The 18790-nt window shown below is 44.3% G+C and overlaps 1 protein-coding gene across 1 annotated transcript in view; it reads left to right on the forward strand.

Moving 5' to 3' along the window:
* Positions 1–18790, forward strand: part of ARMC2 (armadillo repeat containing 2) — a gene marked incomplete at its 3' end in the record, with an annotated part of 106328 nt that overhangs the window by 10015 nt on the left and 77523 nt on the right. The window contains exons 4-5 of the mRNA XM_082669101.1: positions 5273–5444; positions 12063–12264. Coding sequence (XP_082525227.1) covers positions 5273–5444; positions 12063–12264 — 374 coding nt within the window. The remainder of the gene's footprint in view (positions 1–5272; positions 5445–12062; positions 12265–18790) is intronic.

An 18790-nucleotide genomic window follows, 5' to 3' on the forward strand; every position in this document is an offset into this window, starting at 1 on the left:
GCTCCGGATGCGCAGGCTCAGCGGCCACGGCTCATGGGCCCAGCCGCTCCGCGGCACGTAGGATCTTCCCGGACCGGGGCACGAACCCGTGTCCCCTGCATGGGCAGGCGGACTCTCAACCACTGCGCCACCAGGGAAGCCCCGTATGTTTGTTTTTGATGAACTATTTTAAAGTAAGTTGTAGCCCTTATAAGACTTTTTCCACAAAAATTTAAGCATGCATCTCATATTAACAGGGACAGTCTCCTACACCACAATGCTATCATCACAGATCAGAAAATTAACGTTACTCAGTAGTATCATTTAATGTATAGTCCGTGCCCAAATGACCCCGATTGTTTCAAAATGCATCATATATTCCCAAAGTACTCATCAAAATGCCTCTGTGAGGAAGATTATACTTGTTCTTATATTGCAGATGACAAAAATAAGATTCCAAAATAGGAAGCATGAACCAGTGTGCAATAAGTATTGTATTTTGTCAGCCATCGTTAACGTATGGCTTCTTGTACCTACAGCCTTGGAAATCACTTGGGTTTTGAGCCAGCAACAGCAAGAGGGCCCCCGGTTTAGCAGCCCAGTAGGTCTGACTTGTTGCAGAGTGGCTCTCCATTCTACAGTTCTGTCATTTGACTCCTATGCTTTGTTTTTTAATATTGCTGTAATTTGGGGGGACTCACTCTTTCCTAAAAATCTAAATTTTTAGAGTTCACATGGTCCCTGTCAAAGTATAGTTCTTGGACTGCAGGATTAGGTGTTAGGCAAAGATAATGTTGGCATTTGCCTCTGTTTAGGATCACTGCAGTTAAATTTCTTTACCGCAGAATGGTTGGGTGCTATGTGCAAATCAGGCTAAGAATAACTCCGTTAGTTTGAGTTTTTTTGTTGGAGTGGATTATTTAAGGGTCTCAGGTATATTTCGTTTTAAACCATAATTAAAGTTTGGAGCTCCCGGTCAAAAAAACCTGAAAGTGGCCTCATAACTACCTCCCCTTCCACCTTTTCTCCTCCTTTCCACTAGACCTTTTAAAGAACCCTTTGACTCTGGTGACCACTAAATTGACAAAGAGGGGAGATCAGGGGCAATGGGAGCCCAGGGAGAGGGAGGGAGGTAAGGACCCCTAGAGGGTGGGGGAGGGGTGGTACATACTTAAGTTCCTTAAGGATGCAGTTGCTGAAAGAATTTGTGAAGACCTAAACAGTTGAATTTCAGCACTTTTTGGATCTGGGACACTTTCTCAGGCTGGTTTGCCTTTTAATAGTTCCTCATGCAGCCCTCAGGCAGGGAAGAGGGACCCATTCCAGCTCCTACATTCAACTCTTTGCACCTGTAGGCTGACAGCTCTCTGTCCCCTCCCCGCCCACCCCCTCCCCTTATTGGCCTGTGCTCCTCCCACAGCCTCCAGCAGGTGTGGGCTGCCTACACTTAGAAGCGCCCTGGGCTTCTGAGAATGACAGGAGAACTGACACTCCTGGTCCCGGCTCACCAGGGTTCCCGTTAGCACCTGTAATCTTACAAGTCAGGGGAAAGCACTGCAGTTTGCAGTCTGCCATGAGCATTTATATCCACCTTCTATGTAGGTGTGCCGTGCACAGCTTTCTCTTTCTCAGCAGCTCTCCCCCTTCCCACGACAGCTCTGAGACGTGGGGCTGTTGTGTAGTGATAGTTATTTCCGTTCTGCCACTCGGGTTAGTTAGCTGACGTTCCGATTTACAGGGTTGTATAAAGTAGGAGAAGAGATTGAGGAAATAGGAAGTTTTGTCTTTCATCATTATCATTGTCAAAACAGAGTTCTCCTTATGTTTCTGAAACTTACAAAGCCTAGTTATTTACGCTCCAAGTATTTTTTTTTTTGGCTGCACCATGCGGCATGTGGGATCTTAGTTCCCCGACCAGGGATGGAACCCATGCCCCCTGCAGTGGAAGCATGGAGTCTTAACCACTGGACCACCAGGGAAGTCCCCAGGTATTTTTATTAATTAAACTTTTTACTGACATACTGAAAAGACACAGATCATAAGAGTACCGCTTGATAAATTTACGCAAACTCCACAGACTCGGTAACCAGCATTGAAGAAGAAAGAAACAGGTCATTACCAACGCCCCAGAAACCACCTTCCCAGGGTGACCACCGTCCTGACTTCTCACAGCATAGATTAGTTTCAGCCCGTTTTTGTATTTTATAGGAACCGAGTTCCAAGTATTTGACAAGTAAAACAAAACTGAATATATTTTAAAAAGAAAGGGACTTAGAAGCCCATATATACCTTTGGACTAGGGGAGGTCCAGGGTAAGAAAGAGCAGAATGTGAATGTCAAAGCAGTGTTTTTTCTTTCACTGTTTCTGAAACGGAAGGGTGACATTACAGCAGTGAATCACATGCTGGGAGTGACAGAGGAGGCCAGAGGACCTGTGGAGAAAATCATAGTAATAGAAATGCACCTACAATTGCCACATCCAAAGAGGTGTGTGTGTGTGTGTGTGTGTGTGTGTGTGTGTGTGTGTGTGTGTGTGTTCTGTTGCCTTACAGATTAAATTACAGCAACCTTCTGAGATGGGAGGTCTTGGACCCCCTTTTCCAGTCCTCATGTAGAGTGGGACCCCACCTTCCCAGCTGGTGATCCGGAGGAGCCAGGTCAGAAGCTGGTCAGGGCCCACCGTGCTGGGATGAGAGTCAAGGCCAGCCAGACCCCTTAAATATTCTAGGGGGTTTGTCTTCGTTGATTGGGTTGTTCTATGAAAATAGTCTTTCAGTCTTCAAGGGACTCTAGCAGTTTTCTCTAACAGGACAGATCTTGAAATCTGACTTTTCCAGTACCTTGGTTATACGCCAGTCACTGGCTAGTATTATGACACAAAACTTGAGGGAGGTAAGGTTCTCAAGTGAAGATTTAAACCCACTTGCAACATTCTCTGAATTATAAAATGAAGTGAATTTTACAAGAAAAAATTTTTACTCTTGTGCTTCAAAAAAGCCATTTTGCTCCACAGAGTGAAAGAACATTTTGTAGAACCTGACATGATAGAAATTGATGGCTTGTTTCGTTTTCCCTTGGAGAATTAAAAATGCTTCACACGCATCACTTTATATTTTAAGTAGTCCAATGAGGTATAGGTTTAAATGCGATACATAATTTAGTAAAGGTCAGTAGTAAAATGGAACTAATTTTTTATTATGCAAGCAATGACTAATTGTGCACTAGGAAAATAATGCCTTTTATCAAGGAGCAGTTAAGGGGATTTATCTTGCCATCCAGAGATAATTCAGTTATTCCCTTCTGGGTAAAAATTAGCATTGCAAAACCACATTTTCTATTTTATAAGATCGTTTATTTAGTACCCAAAACATTTCTAATAGTTACGGCATCTGTAAAAGCAACCATTTACTTTGTCTGCGTTATTATTGTTTGGCAGACTTCTCAATCTTTGTTTCAGATGCAAGGTACCTGCAGAGTACAGACATTTTGAGATAAGAAAACCTTGAATCCACATTCAGTATTGAGAAGGTTATACTTATGTATTTCATCTTTCATAATTAAATGTAGAGCACTTATTTGCCTATATCATACTCTTAGATTTTATTGTTGCTATTAGTTTCATGGCCTAAGTCACATTCTTATGAATATTTTGCAACAAATTAAGGAGGCTGTAAAGTAAACCGACTCTTTATTAAACAAATATAACATAATTTATACAGATAGATGAGTGTTGTCTCCTTCAGAATAAACCCCTCTGAATTCGGGATCTTTTTTCCAGCAAGGTTGCCTCAGGATCTAGGGCCTTAGCTTTTGAGACTTAAAAGTAACGTGGAACCAAATCTGGTAAAGGGTGAGCAGCTTACCGAGATATGCTAGGGAGGGAGCTAGCATATCTTGAGTCTCCATAAGAAGACTTGTATATATATCAGTGTCCCTGCAAGAAGGGAACTGCTGTCTCCATTTGATAGCTGGGCAAGTTCAAAGAAGTAAATGGCCCACCCAAGTTCACATAACTAGTAAGTGGGTTTGATCTCAGAGTCATTTACTCTTCCTGTCTATTATGCTGATTATTTTATTTATGCTTTTTTAACTGTGTTTAGAAGAATGTATCTCTATAGTCATAAAACCGATTTGGGGTTTTATTTGGGTCTGGTTTATGAACCGTTTACAGATGTAAATGACCAAGAGGATATAAAAAATATTTTGAAAAATGTTACCGTTATTGAAATAAGCAGATTCTTGAGAGGAGAACACTAATATAGATGTCTGTGTTCTATTAATGTATATGAGAAAATGAGTGAAATTCTGTGTCATATATGATAGAGGACCTCACCCATTTTTCTAAATTATCTGACTTGAATGTCACACTAGATTTTTAAAAAATTTGTTAATTAACCTATTGGATTGAGAGTCACTCACTTCACACAGTATGTAAGTGATTTGAGGAACTTTAACTTGATTACTTTTGGCTAGAGAGCTAGAAGCACTTGCTGCATAAGATTGTGCTTTCATAGACAGATAATCTTGTTGCCTTGGGCCACCAGGCAACACCACCAGGCAAAAAGTGGGAGTTTAGGCCCCTGTGAGGCTGCGGCCCCAGGTTGGGTTGGAGGCCACTGCCACCTGGAGGTTAGGCCAGAGGGTGCTCTGGGTGGCACAGTGCTTGGTGCAGGTGGTTTTAAGTCTTTAAGGAACTGGAATTTTGCTAGTAATGTCCCTTTTCTAAGGGTATCAGCATAGAATTTTTGAGATGTAGCAAATAAAACATTTTCATATCATAAGTCCAAGACTACTTATTGCTCTTCTGTTTTGTGACTTTTTAATCTACATTATTAAAAATTTTTTTATATCATTAAAAAGATACTTCTGTCAAGTCCAAAATATATAAAGGTAGTATTTAAATTCCACACAGTTCTTGGCACATGTGGGTGCCCAATAAATGTTTTCTGAGCTGAATCGAACACAAAAATTTACAAAGTATGTTGAATGTACTATACCATATTTTATAGTCTCTTGTAGAGATCTGTTTGCTGGCATGGGTAAACCTTTTTTTTTCAAATACACTAAGCAGGACAGTAGAGTATTTCATACAATATAATTGACAAAACAATGAAAAAGTGTTATATACCTGACACATTAAGCAAGGTGGGCCAACGAGACGGAGAACCAGGGGGCTGGGGAGAAGCCAGGCAGGAAGCCCTGTGCTCCTCTGGAAGTGTCAGGGCCAGCTCTGCGTGGTGAGTCTTATTCAAGACAAACTCATGCCAATCATATAAAAAAAATCTCTTTCCAGAAACCAAAACCTCCAGCATCTCCTGCCACAGAAGAGGATCCCTGCCATTCCTTTCCAAAACCCCCAGTGGACCCCACGAAGATTAGAAGGATAAGCAGTGCCCGGGCGCGCTTACACAGGGCGGCCTCGCAGGGGGCTCTTCTGCCAGACATGACCCTTCCTCCTGCTCAGCGTAAGGCCACATAACATCCTTTAAAACCTGGGGGCAAGCATGTTTCTTGAGTTTGCACACAAGAGTTATTTTTATATGATGTTTTTCAAACTGCACATGATTTTTTATGTTAACTTCATTAATCTTGTGCAAAAGCTGGTTAAGAAACATTTTATGGGTGTTTATTAAGGTTTTTTTAAAAAAAGTTACTTGGGGCTTCCCTGGTGGCGCAGTGGTTGGGGGTCCACCTGCCGATGCGGGGGACGCGGGTTCGTGCCCCGGTCCGGGAAGATCCCACATGCCGCGGAGCGGCTGGGCCTGTGAGCCACGGCCGCTGAGCCTGCGCGTCCGGAGCCTGTGCTCCGCAACGGGAGAGGCCACAGCAGTGAGAGGCCCGCGTACCGCAAAAAAAAAAGAAAAGTTACTTTGTAGAAAAAGAATATTAGGATAAGTGTTCTTTAATGAATGCATTTACCTATTGATATATTGGAAATCATTTCTAAATTAGAGTTCAAAAAGTTGTTAATTTCATTAGGCATATTTAAGATTCATATAATGTACGCTAAGCTTAGGTCTTTGAAAATACCTTTCTGATCCCATGTGAAAATGTAACCACAAGTTGAATGGGGCTTATCCTGTGGCCACAGAAGTGCTGGCATGTATCTAAACCTGGAAACAGAGAAGCTAAAAACCTCACATCCTAAGGAATGCCCCCAATAATTGGAATCACCCCCTGTCCAGGGCACACTAAGAGTTTTTCAAACTGTAGGAAATGTCCGATTAGTTGGATGACAATCGATTTAGTGGATCACACCAACATTTAAAACAATGAAGTAGAATAAAATAGAATGGAAAATGTCAGGGCACATTGCAGACAATAAATGCTAGTATGGCTTCAAGGACTTTACTTCAGTCACGTACACGTGTGTTCAGGATCATATTACAAGTTTACTATACATTATATTTACATTACAAATTTATCATTACTATATGTAGCCCCAAAAGTTAGAAATCCCCTTTAACAGGGGCTGATAGAATTGGCCCTCCTTCAGTCAACAGGATTGATGAAGAGGAGGGATAGGTTTACACTCAGAGAGAGGAGATAATCTGAAGATGATCCCCAAAGTTACAAGCCACCACCTTAGGATCCTACTTGTTTGACATACAAGCCTTTTCTTTTAATTAGTCACCAACATTTAAATGTAGAAGATCTCATGGAAGAATCTAGATGTATGACTTTTTGTGAAAAATTGGAAGATCTGGCAAGCGCTGGGCCGCTTTCTGTGCAGCCCCCATGGGGAGTGATTGAGCTGAGTAGCCCCCAGCCCCATTAGCCCGGGATATGATCTGCAGTCCCCATGTCTCCCCCGCCCACTGCACTCATTTTCCTGTCTGGTCCCTAATGATCCCTGATGCAGCTGAAGAGGTACAATCAAGGAGAAAGGAAAAGACAGAGACAGCGCAGGGTGTGCGTGCCACAGCTCGATGGCGTACGGAGTGTGTAATTAGGCAATCTGCCTTACCTTGATGTCCCAGTTTGTTTCTTTTCTAACAGTCAATCAGGTATTTATTGAGCCCCTACTAACTGCCAGGTGCCAGTCTAGGCCAACAGAGTCCTGCCCTCAAAGAGCTCGTGAGGGGAGACAGGCAATAAACTGGAAAGCCAAGAAGTAAGACAGCAGTTGGGTTCTGAGTGCTAAGAAGAAGGTGAGCTAGATGCTGGGCTAGGGAGTGACTGTGGCAGGAGGAATCGTGTCACCTCTGGAAGGTGTCCTTGAGGAGGTGGCCTCTGAGTTGAAATGTGAATAATGAGGAGAAGGCAGCCGGGCGGAAATCTGTAAACACAGTGCCCAGGCTGAAGCTGAGGCCGGAGATGGGCGCAGACTCGGCTGGTGGACCCCAAGGCCCATGTGGCTGGAAGGGGGAGGGAGCTGAGGACACAGGGCCCAGTCAGGGCCGGGCCAGGGGGGACATGGCCAGGACTTTATTCTTCCTGCAGTGAAAAGCCAGGGCAGGGTTTGAGCAAGGGAGAGACATCATCTGATTTCTGTTTCTTAATAGTAGCTGCACGTTTAGACTCACCCGAGGGACTTTTCAGATGTTGCACCACCAGGGCCCCAGTCAGACCAGTTACATCAGAAAGAATTGGTACTTACGGGAGCCGAGTCCTTGCCAAGGTGAGAGGCAACGGGCTCGGGAGCCACGGTGCAGGGTGAGGTCAGACTCGGATAGGAACAGGGTCACTTCTTGTAAACAGGATGGCAGAGCCGGAGTGAGGGTTGCTGAGCTGTTGTTTATCAGCTGTTTTTGCTTCTGAGCCTGAATGCCGCACACATTTAACTCTCGGTGGCTTCCATTTGGAAATCCTGCTGCTTGCTGAGCTGTTGCCGTGTGTGTGAAGGTGACAGGAGAGACAGATGTTTCCCCACCAGCCGAGGCATGTCCCTGTTTCTGTTTTTCCATCCACCGTGTTGGCAGTTGCCCCCTTCACCACTCCCATCATCCCTGGGGTCTGCGTCAGCACCCAGGAAACAGAGGCAGTAAAAAGTCATTGTCTTTTAAAAGCACACATTGCCCAATTTAAAAAACCATTCTAATGCTCCAGCCTTGGACTCATTTTTCTTTGTACAGGAGCTCCTGGGCTTGTTTCAGAGTCCCTATTGTTTAGAAAAGGTATCCTTTGTTGGGTAACAGGCTGTAAAGGCCTGTGGTGGAGACTGAGACAGAGGGAATGTCCCTGCCCCTGGTGTGAAGTCATTAGTAGCTGACACCTCCCCAGGCAGGGCTGGTTTGGTGCCGTGGCAGGTTTGGAATTCCTGTTTGAAGAAAGTGAAAGAAAAGATGTGTGTCGTTGTGTTTGTAGGGCCAGCAGTTTAATCACTTGTGTTCAAATAGGGTTTTTGGCTGGAGGTGGCCGTGTTGCTAACGCCCCCCTTACTCCAGCTGGACGGAGACCTCAGTGCAGGCTCCACCTTCTCACGATCTCTGTCATCTTAGCCGCCATGGACAGGCTTCCTATGTGGGCTTCCTAAATATCCCCGGGTCTGTATTCTCCATCCCAACACTGCCCCACTGCTTTTATCACCTCTTGCCTTGTCCCTGGTCATCCAGCGCTCCTTTCCTGCTCCACCCTCCGCTCGCTGGGGGGCTGCAGGTGGGTCAGCACAAGGACCCTGGCCCTTGGAGCAGCCAGCAGAACGTGGGCACCAAGCGCCCGCGCAGACATGGCTGTGAGCAGCAGCCTTGTCCCTTCATCCCAGTGGGCCATGAAAGACGATGGTTTTCTCTCCGTGTGCCATAAGGGACAAGAGGTCAGGAAGCAAATAAAAATTAGATTTGCATCATCTTCTTGCTGAAAACCTTTCAGAGGGCCCCCCGTGCCTAAAGGAGAGCTTGCCAAACAGTTCCAGGGAACACTTTTGGCAAAAATATTAATAGCTTTTCCTTGGAGGAAGGGTCCTGTGCTCAACCTGTGCCTACTTCCCCTCCCTCTTGGAGAGCCACAGTGCACGTGAGCATAGTAAAGGGTGGGGAAGGCCATCTAGTAAAGTCACCTGTTTCGTTTAAATTCAGCCCAGCATTTTACAAACCTACTTGACTGTGGAATCTGTCTTTTGGGGAACACAGTTTGGGAAACACCGACCTAGCGCAGAAGTTGGCAAACTTCTTCTGTAAAGGGCCAGAGAGTGAATGTTTTAGACCTAGTGGGCCATAGAGTCTCTGTTCAACCTACTCAACTCTGCATTGCAGCAGACTGATTTATGGCTGCTAAAATTCGAATTTCATATAATTTTCACATGTTACAAAATATTGTTCTTTTGATTTCTTTTTTTTTTTTGCTCAACCATTTAAAAATATAAAAGCCATTCTTAGCTTGCAGGCTATACAGAAACAGGGGGCAGGCCAGATTTGGTGGGGCTGCAGTTTGCTGACTCCTGGTCCAGGGGATGAAGTCTTCACTGTGCAGCGTGCATAGTTCTGCCCCAGCCTAACATTCCAGGCCCTTCTCGCCCCTCTCCTTTGCCTGCCTACACCCCCTGCCTCTGGTCTGCGCACCAGCAATATGGAACCCTTAGAGTTCCCCACACCCATCCTGCTGTTTCATGCCTCATGCCGTCTGCTATATAATTCGCTGGACACAGGCATAATGAGAATGGAGCTCTTTGTTCAAAAATCGTTTAGAATTTCAAGATGGCAACAGCAAATCATTAAACCAAGTTCAAGGCCCTTCTAAGCATGGGGTCCTGCTTGACTGTACAGCTTCGACACACGTGAAGCTGACTCTCACGCCAGACTTTTGTTCCCTTTTCTCAGAACTCTTTTTTGGCCTCCTATTAACCCTTTGGAATGCTTTTCAGGCTCCATCTTCTCTATGAATCTTTCCCTGACCAACTCCAACCCCTCAGGACTCCCCTGCTCTCTTACTTGTCCTTACCTGGCGCAGACCACACTGTACTGAATCTCTGTCTGGACGCATCTGCCTCTCTGTTTCCCCTACTAGACTGAACAACTTCAGTAGGAAAAGTGGTTTTCTCTGTTTGAAGCCCGAGAGCATGAAACAGGGTGTAGTCTATAGTAAGTTCCAAAGAAAATATCTGTGAAACAGGACAGTTCCTACACGGTAAGGCTACTGGTTGTAGAATCCTTTTGAAGTGTACCATGATCTGTTACAAAATTAGTACAACGTGCTGCACATATTTTCCAGAGAGACCTAGAGCATCGTTACTCATGTTCAGTTGAATGGTGGACATCTAGCAGGAGTAAGAGTGAGCCCCGGGGCCACTCTTTTTTTTTTTTTTTTTTTTTGGCGGTACATGGGCCTCTCACTGTTGTGGCCTCTCCCGCTGCGGGGCACAGGCTCCGGATGCGCAGGCTCAGTGGCCATGGCTCACGGGCCCAGCCGCTCTGCGGCATGTGGGATCTTCCCGGACCGGGGCACAAACCCATGTCCCCTGCATCGGCAGGCGGACTCTCAACAACTGCGCCACCAGGGAAGCCCCCCGGGGCCACTCTTCACTGTAGTAATAACTGACAGCTCGCTCCAGTAGATTGTGAAGACAGAGGGGCTGCAGCTCCTCCATCCACAAGTGGGGTTGCTTTTTTCCCTCTAGAACAGAAGCTCCATGGCGGCTGGGACTTCTCAGTTCACCACTGGACCACCAACCCCTGCAACAGCATCTGGCACGTGGCAGTGGATGCTTCATAAATATTTGTGGAGTAAAAGAAACGAATACTAAAATATAGGGACAGATTAACAGTGCTTTGTAATCTAAAATGAAGTATGTGCTTTGTAATTCAGACCTAAAGATATTTAAGGTTGTCTGGTGCTGTGGAGAGAGCCCTGAACTAGAAGTCAGGATTCGTGGGTTCCATTAATAATAATGATCATAACTTCTGGGTTTTGAGTGTGCTAGCACCACAGAAGTCACTTTACCAGGCCATTATCACTTGGGACCACTTGAGGAAGGGGAGAGAAGCTGAGTGAGCTGCCTGCATCACACAGCCTGTACTTGACCCCAAGTCTGATGGAATGCCAAGCCCATGCTCTCCCCACCATACAGTCTCGGCTCTCCCCGCACCTGCTCTGTGACCTTAGACTGGTCACCTTACCTTTTGGGTTCTCCATTTTCTCATCTGAAAAATGAAGGTTAGACTAGCCATAGTCTCCTCCCCTTCCCGTCACACACTCCACTTGAGCATGCCAGGCACACTCCTGCCTTTGGGCCTCTGCACCAGCTGTTCCCTCTGCTGGAAATACTGTCCCTCATCATCTGGTGGCTTGATGCCTTACCTGCCATGCCCACCTGTTCAAAATTGCTACCTGCCCCAATTCCCAATCCCCTTTTACCCTTCTCCACTTTTCTACTTTTGCTTTTTTTCCATAGCACTTATTATCTATATACTTCATTTATTATGGTCTGTTACTTATTGTCTATTGTGTAAACAGGTGTATTGTTAGGATGTAAGCCCTATGAGGGCAGGGATCTTTGTTCTGTCACTAATGCATCCCAAGTGCTTAGGACAGTGCCTGACATCAGGAAGGTACTCAGTAAATATTTCTGAATGAAAAGTTACTAACATGATCAAATTCAGGAAGAAGAATTGTTATGGAACACAGAAGTATTTATGTGGACTTAGGTAGTTCATAAACCTCAATTAGAGTATTTACCTACAGGTAGACTCAAAGCTAATAGAGCTAAGATTCTATTCATTTTTACCTGCTGTATTGATGATGTCAAACCTAAAATAGTGGTGAGGTCTTGCATACGTTCAGGGAGGCTTTATCCGTACAATTCCAGACTTGATCACTATAAGTCATATGTAGTTTTTTTTTTTTGCGGTACACGGGCTCTCACTGTTGTGGCCTCTCCCGCTGCGGAGCACAGGCTCCGGACGCGCAGACTCAGCGGCCATGGCTCACGGGCCCAGCTGCTCCGCGGCATGTGGGATCCTCCTGGACCGGGACACGAACCCATGTCCCCTGCATTGGCAGGCGGACTCTCAACCACTGCGCCACCAGGGAAGCCCCATATGTAGTTTTAAAATTGTATAAATTCTTGGATTGAAAAAAATATATTGAAAGGTAGTGATTCCTAAAATAAGAAATGCTTTGACAAAACGTTTCCTTGGTTATTACAGCAAAGAGAGTGGAATCCAAAGAAACAGTTACGATGGGGGACTCTATGGTGAAAATACGTGGGATTTATTTAACAGAATCAAATGCCATTGGCCACTTGAGTCACCCACCTCAGCTAACGTATGACGGAGACTTTGGTGAAATCAAGGAGCAAGAAATTTTCAAAGGGGCAGCATCCTTGCCATCTCATCTCAGAAGGGGAAGGTCAGTATTCTTTTCATTTAACTTTCCAGTCAGGACAACTGTGTCATTTACCAGTTTGCTCTCTGTCTTATGTAGATGATTGATTTGCATTTTCCCCTTTTATGTAAACAAAATTTAAGTTAATGATGCATGAGTAGGAGAGATGTCTTCTCACAGCTGAATGGGGTTGATTTTACATCTCCCTCTTTAATCCTCAGGAAAACAGTCATACCTGCCAAAATGCTGCTTTGATAGGACTGTCAGAATAACGTCTCTGCTTTATTTGGGCTGTTCTAGCAAGCCCTTGAGTGATGACTGATCATTCTGTTTGTGTTACTTGGGATTCTTGCCCGGGCTGGAATGTCTCATTACCTCCCTTTAGGTTAGTTCGCTGTTGTTGACTCCACCAAAGAGTGGACACTTGATTTATTTTATTCTGCAGTAGAAACTTGGATTAGAATATTTATTTTGGAAACTAATAGTTAAAACAGGAGAGTCCTGTGGATTTCTCTTATCTATGATATCTCACTACTAATCCCTCATAAAATGAATGATTGAGGATTACTCTATTTCATACCATGTTCCTAGATAAGGCTTTTTTCACCCCAGTCTGTGATCCTTTCACCCCCATCCCATCTAGGAACCCCTAAATTCATACCGTGTTCCTGTGTAGGGCTTTCTAGGCTTCCCCTAGGAAATTGAGGAGCAATTTTCCTACCATATTAAGAAGTTGTAGAGAATGTTCACTGTATGGACTGTGTGAATTCTTACACTGGTATTTCCCTAAAGAAGCCTTGACTAACTGGGGAACCAGGGTGGGGAACAGAGCAGGCTCTGTTTTCCAGTCCCAGCCAGTAGTGATGCTAAGATAGGCAGAAGGTCTTGCACTGGACAGGGGCACTCAGTTAAGAGATATTTTTCTACGACTTTCCATTGGGTCATTGTGGGCAACTGCCCAGTTCGAATTTGCTTAACAAGATTAAATTCCATGGGCCATTTTAAGACCAAATGCTTGTTGCCCTCACTTAGATTTGGGTCTGACTTTGGCTTGTCCACATGTTGTGTGCTTAAAACTCCTCCCACCCCTACTGGCTGCTTGGCAGCGGGTTAGTTTAGCTGAACTGACCTTGTCTGCGGACACAGCCTGAAGAGCTTTGCACACACAGAATTTATATTAGGCAACCTAGTAGTCCTTGTAATGTCGCTTTGCATTCAGAACATTTTTTAAATTAAAGTAAAAATGAAATGTCTCCTTAAGTGGAAGAGGACTTCAAATTGGGACTTTGGGAGTTGAGCACAAAACATCAAACTAGCCATTGCGACAAATCTTTTCCAGTTAGTGAATAAGAATAGGCTGCGGACCTCAGAGCTTAAACATAAAAGGCAGCAGCAAAACTTGTGTTTCTTTCAGCACTGAACTGAAAAGGAAACATTTATCTTGCTGCACCCATCCTTACAGTAATTAAAGTTGACTAGGAGAAACCAGACAAGAGCTGTTTTCTTTTTTCTTTTTTCTTCTTGCAAGCCTTCAGATGTTGCAGAATACTCTGGCAAGCCAGGGTTCATTATGTCTTCCTCAGTCTGGGACAGCAAAGGCATTTTCAGTTACATATTTTATCCCACGAACAGCAAAGGAGAAATCAGTTAGGGGCTAGAGGCACTTCTTCCTGACTGTCCAAAATTACGAGGCACTGGCGGCAGCACTAATTGTTTTCTTTTTGCCTTGTTAGGATGGCTTTTGCATCGTATAGTGATTGCGTCTGTTTTGGGTTTGCCATACACCCTGGCAAGTTTAACTTCCAGTAACATTTTGGCTTTCGGAATCTTCACCTCCTTTAGTCATTGGATGGAACTTTTGCTGAGGTGATTCCCCCACAAAATATTTTTATACAGTAGGATTAAAACAAACCGGAAAATGGAAACTATTCGCAGTTCTTTCACTAATTACATTTGTGAATCAGTCTGGAACACTTGATAGTTGTTTCTGGTAAACATTTAAGTGAATAATTCCAAGAAATGATCTTTGCTCTGCAGTGGAGTATTCCCAGTCTTGATGCTAAAGCCGTACCCTCAATTAACATGTTTCCATGTTTACACCAGAAAGTGGAAAATGAAGACTCTTGTCAGTGAACTGGGCTGGCAGGAGAAGGGAGGGAAGGGATTGCGTAAGTGGAAGAGGGGGCAGCAGGAACCGACAGCGGGCTGAGGGCTGAGAAGGAGTGCGAGCAGCTTGTGTAGGGGACAGAGGAAGTGAGGTCACACTCCCCGTGCAGGGTCCTTGCTGCCAGTCCAGCGTGGGAGCCTCCACCTTCATGTCAGGACTTCTTGGGCCAGGGAGAGAAAGGAGTAGTTTAATTCAATGAAACCACATTGATTTTAGGGAAACCTATAATTTAGAATAAGCTCAGACCTGGGATGGACTGGAGTTTAACTTTATGCTGATCATGATGGAAAAAGGACTTGCTGGGCTTCCCTGGTGGCGCAGTGGTTGAGAGTCCGCCTGCCGATGCAGGGGACACGGGTTCGTGCCCCGCTTCGGATAGATCCCACATGCCGCGGAGCGGCTGGGCCCGTGAGCCATGGCCACTGAGCCTGTGCGTCTGGAGCCTGTGCTCCGCAATGGGAGAGGCCACAGCAGTGAGAGGCCCGCGTACCGCCAAAAAAAAAAAATGCTGAGCAAGGCATCATTGCAAGCAAGGTGGGCGGGGGGCGGGGAGGAAGCACTCTCTCACTTTCCAGAAGAGAATGCAATCTCTAGCCCCTATTGAACTGTCGTCTTCAAACAGAGTGCCAGTTACGACAGTCTGTGTGTCCGTTTGAGGATTCAGTCAAGGTTTGGCAGGCCTGCTCTTAACAACACTCTGTCTTCTCTTACTTTATGTTGCCATGTTTTGAAAATAGCTTCCATTAGAATATGTCTGTGTGTATATCTCCATCCATCATCCATCCAGTGGTTCTATCTGATGAACCCCTTTATACATCTGCTTTTTAAAACCTTTTAAGGCTTTCTGTATAAACATTGTTCAAACTCTCGTGGTTTGGAAATGTGATTTTTAGGAGGAAAGCCCAACAGCAGTCAGTTGTGGAGAGTCGAGAACTCTTTGTTGGGGGACCAGAGTCTGTGGATTTAGGATTGGTTCTCTCTCAGCCACTTGATTCAGCTGTGTGTTCTTTGACAAGTCTCTGAACACTTTCAGGGAGTCAGTTTTCTAATCTATAAAGTGGAAAAAACTGTGCTCCTTCACTTCCATCTCCTCCCAGCCCTCACTATAGGCTGTGGAATGATAGCTGTTGGTTTAGAGGTGGGTACATGATCCAAGCCAGACCAATTGCATCCTTCCCTGGGACTTTTGCCAAAGCCTTTGGGGAAAGTGCTCTTTCTCCAAGTTCACAAGCTGTAAAGATGATGTTGACTTGGAGCCAACAGTGGCTATTTCATTGCCTTGTGGAGGGTGAGTCTGTCTGGGAAGTGATGTAGAAACAAACAGAGCCGAGGAATGGAGACAGTGACTGAGTTCAAGGATGACATATAAACCCCTAGATCCAGCTGTGCCTGAGGCCACCACATCCACACTGCAGACTGCTCTGTTTCATGAGCCAATATGTTCCTTTTTCTTTCTCTCTCTCTTACACTCTTCTTCCTTCCTTCCTTTTTCTTTTCTTTCCTTTTTTATCTTTCTTTCTTCTTTCCTTTATTGATTTATTTTGACAGGAACAGCTTATGGTACTTAAGATTAGGTTTATGTCGCTTGGAATATTGCAACCAAAAGAGTCTAGTTAACCTACTAGACTTTGTGAAATATAGATGAGGACGGGGGGTAATTTGAGAGCAGACACCTCCTCAGACTCCAGCAAGAAACAAATTTCACTAAAAGCGAGTCTCTTAGTTAAGAGAGGTGTATCCAGTAGTCTTTAATGAAAGAAATGACAGAAGTGGGGAAGCCACAGTAGAGGCCCCCTTCAAGATCCAGAGTGTGGGGAATTCCCTGGTGGTCCAGTGGTTAGGGCTCTGTGTTTTCATTGCTGAGGGCCCAGGTTCAATCCCTGGTCAGGGAACTAAGATCCCCTAAGCTGTGCAGCACGGCCAAAAAAAAGAAAAAGATCCAGAGTGTGAAGTGACACGGGGGAATGGAGCTGAGGGTGACACGCTCTCCTTGTTTCCTGTGATCCAGTCAGTTGGTGTGTGTGTTTATGGGGGAGGGAGTTTGATAGATTAGAACCCAAGGAACCTAGCCTGTAAAGGGGCTTTTCTGTGAGTCATGAAACCTGGTACATACAAACCAAGGGAACACACACTGCAGGTCAAAAAAATAACAAGACCTGGTGGACAGATGTTCAGGAAAACTAAAGTTGAAGCTACCGAGCACCCCAGTTCTCTCCCTCCATGGACCATTTTCATTCTTCAACAAATACATGGCTCTGTTTCAAGTATAAGTAATGTTAGCACAAGAGTTAACATGGAACTTGAGTATGGGCTTTGTAAGGAACATAACAAAAGACAGATGAAGGAAATGGATCGCAAAAGGAACTACCCTCCAAGAATAAGGAGAGTTAAAGCAATTGTCCATAGTGTCAAAGAAATTACAGATAATGTTGTTACCCTCTTTTTAAAAAAAGAGGAAAAGAGCTCTTTGTTGGGTTATAAGAATTCAAATTAGAGATTTTAAGCCCACATAAAGAATGCAAACATGCTCACAGTTCTCAAAAAAGAATGAAAGAAAAATGTATAAACATGGAGAGAAAAGCCACATTAGAAATTAAAAGTGAGAATAAAAGCAGCTGAAAATGCAATCAGACATGGTGGATAAGCTAGAGGAAATCATACATAAAGAAGTGAATAAGAAAATAGAAAAATGATCAGAGAGATTGAGATAGGTGTGGAAGGAACGGCACTTGCATTCCTGAAGAGGAAAGGCATCCTCATCCTCCCCCTCCCCGTCCTCCATCTTACTTTGACTAAGTGCTAGGCACTCTTCCAAGTGATTTACATGTATTAACTCATTTAATATTCACAACAACCCACTGAGAATGGCAGAGAGAATGAAAAGAAAAATATCAACATAATAGAAGACAACTTTCTGAAATAAAGATTTGAATTTGAAGCTCAAATGGACACATCATGTCCCAACAAAATTGGATACGGAGTCATCCACACTAAGACGTTTCCAGTAGTGCTCAGCACCGGAATACTACCCAGTACATAGTACACACTCCATTAGTAATTGTTGATTGGGTGGGTGAATGCGAGAAGGTATCCTATGGCCATCAGGCTGAACAAGCAAGTCACATAGAAGGAAAAAAAGGCAGGCTGCCTCTGGCTCTGTTAGAGCTCCTCTCGGTACCACAAGACAGTGGAGTAAGGCTTATGAAGTCCTAAGTACAAGAAGGATAACCCAAGAATTACATTGCCAGCCAAGTTCCTTCAGCAAAAAGGCAACAGACATTTTCAAATGCGAATGGATTTGGGGACTATGGTACTCGTGCGCTTTCTAGAAAACTTTTTGACAACAAAATGGTGAGTCAAAATTCAGAACTCAAATGGAGAAGCTATGGTAAAAGCATTCATGGCGAGTACTGACTTTGTTTTCATACTGAATTAAAGGTAAACAACTCAGGGGCTTCCCTGGTGGCGCAGTGGTTGAGAGTCCACCTGCCGATTCAGGGGACACGGGTTCGTGCCCCCGTCCGGGAGGATCCCACATGCCGCGGAGCGGCTGGGCCCGTGAGCCATGGCCGCTGAGCCTGCGCGTCCGGAGCCTGTGCTCCGCAACAGGAGAGGCCATAGCAGTGAGAGGCCCGCATACCGCAAAAACAAAACAAGACAAAACAAAACAAAACGTAAACAACTCTGAAAACGATGGTTACGGAACAGAAACCTTGACAGTGTAATATTAGCGTAAAGAACCAAAACTGGTACTTGGGAGGAAGTGTGAGTACTAATCGCTCCACTTCATAGTAGGGAATAGATTTGTCAGTAGCTACAGTCTGAAATTGAAATATATAGTTAAAAAAGAGTGATTTCAGCCTGCTAATGTTTTTCATTCTTTTCTTAACTTTAGAGAGATCTTTTAGAAACTAATGTCTCTTGTGAAGACCCATTCATCTGAAGTTCTACAGTTCCTTCAGTTTCACCTCAATTTCTGTTTCTCTGTCATATTCAAGTAAAATTTATACTTCATACTTTTTAATTACAATGACACGTATGGTATGATCCCATTTATATGTATCTTTTATCTGCCCTTCCCTCCAAGTCATCCTTCTGTTCTTTCATTCTTTTATCTTTTCATCTGAATATATGCAAAATATGTCTGGAAGGATGTTTGCCACACATTAACGATATTTATTTCTGGGTGGTGGGATCTTAGATGGTTTTCTAAATCTTCTTTGTATTTCTTATATTGCCTGGCCTTAAAAAATAATAAATATATCATTTTTTCAAAAATAATGAAGTCATTATTCTTTTAAGAAATTAAGTAAATGTGTCTGAGAAACTTTGCATTCGGAAAAGACAGTCATTGATCAAAATGACTTTGTAGAATCCCACCTT

This window comes from Grampus griseus (genome assembly GCF_964374135.1).
Source record: "Grampus griseus genome assembly, chromosome: 13".
In the NCBI taxonomy this organism is placed as follows: domain Eukaryota; kingdom Metazoa; phylum Chordata; class Mammalia; order Artiodactyla; family Delphinidae; genus Grampus; species Grampus griseus.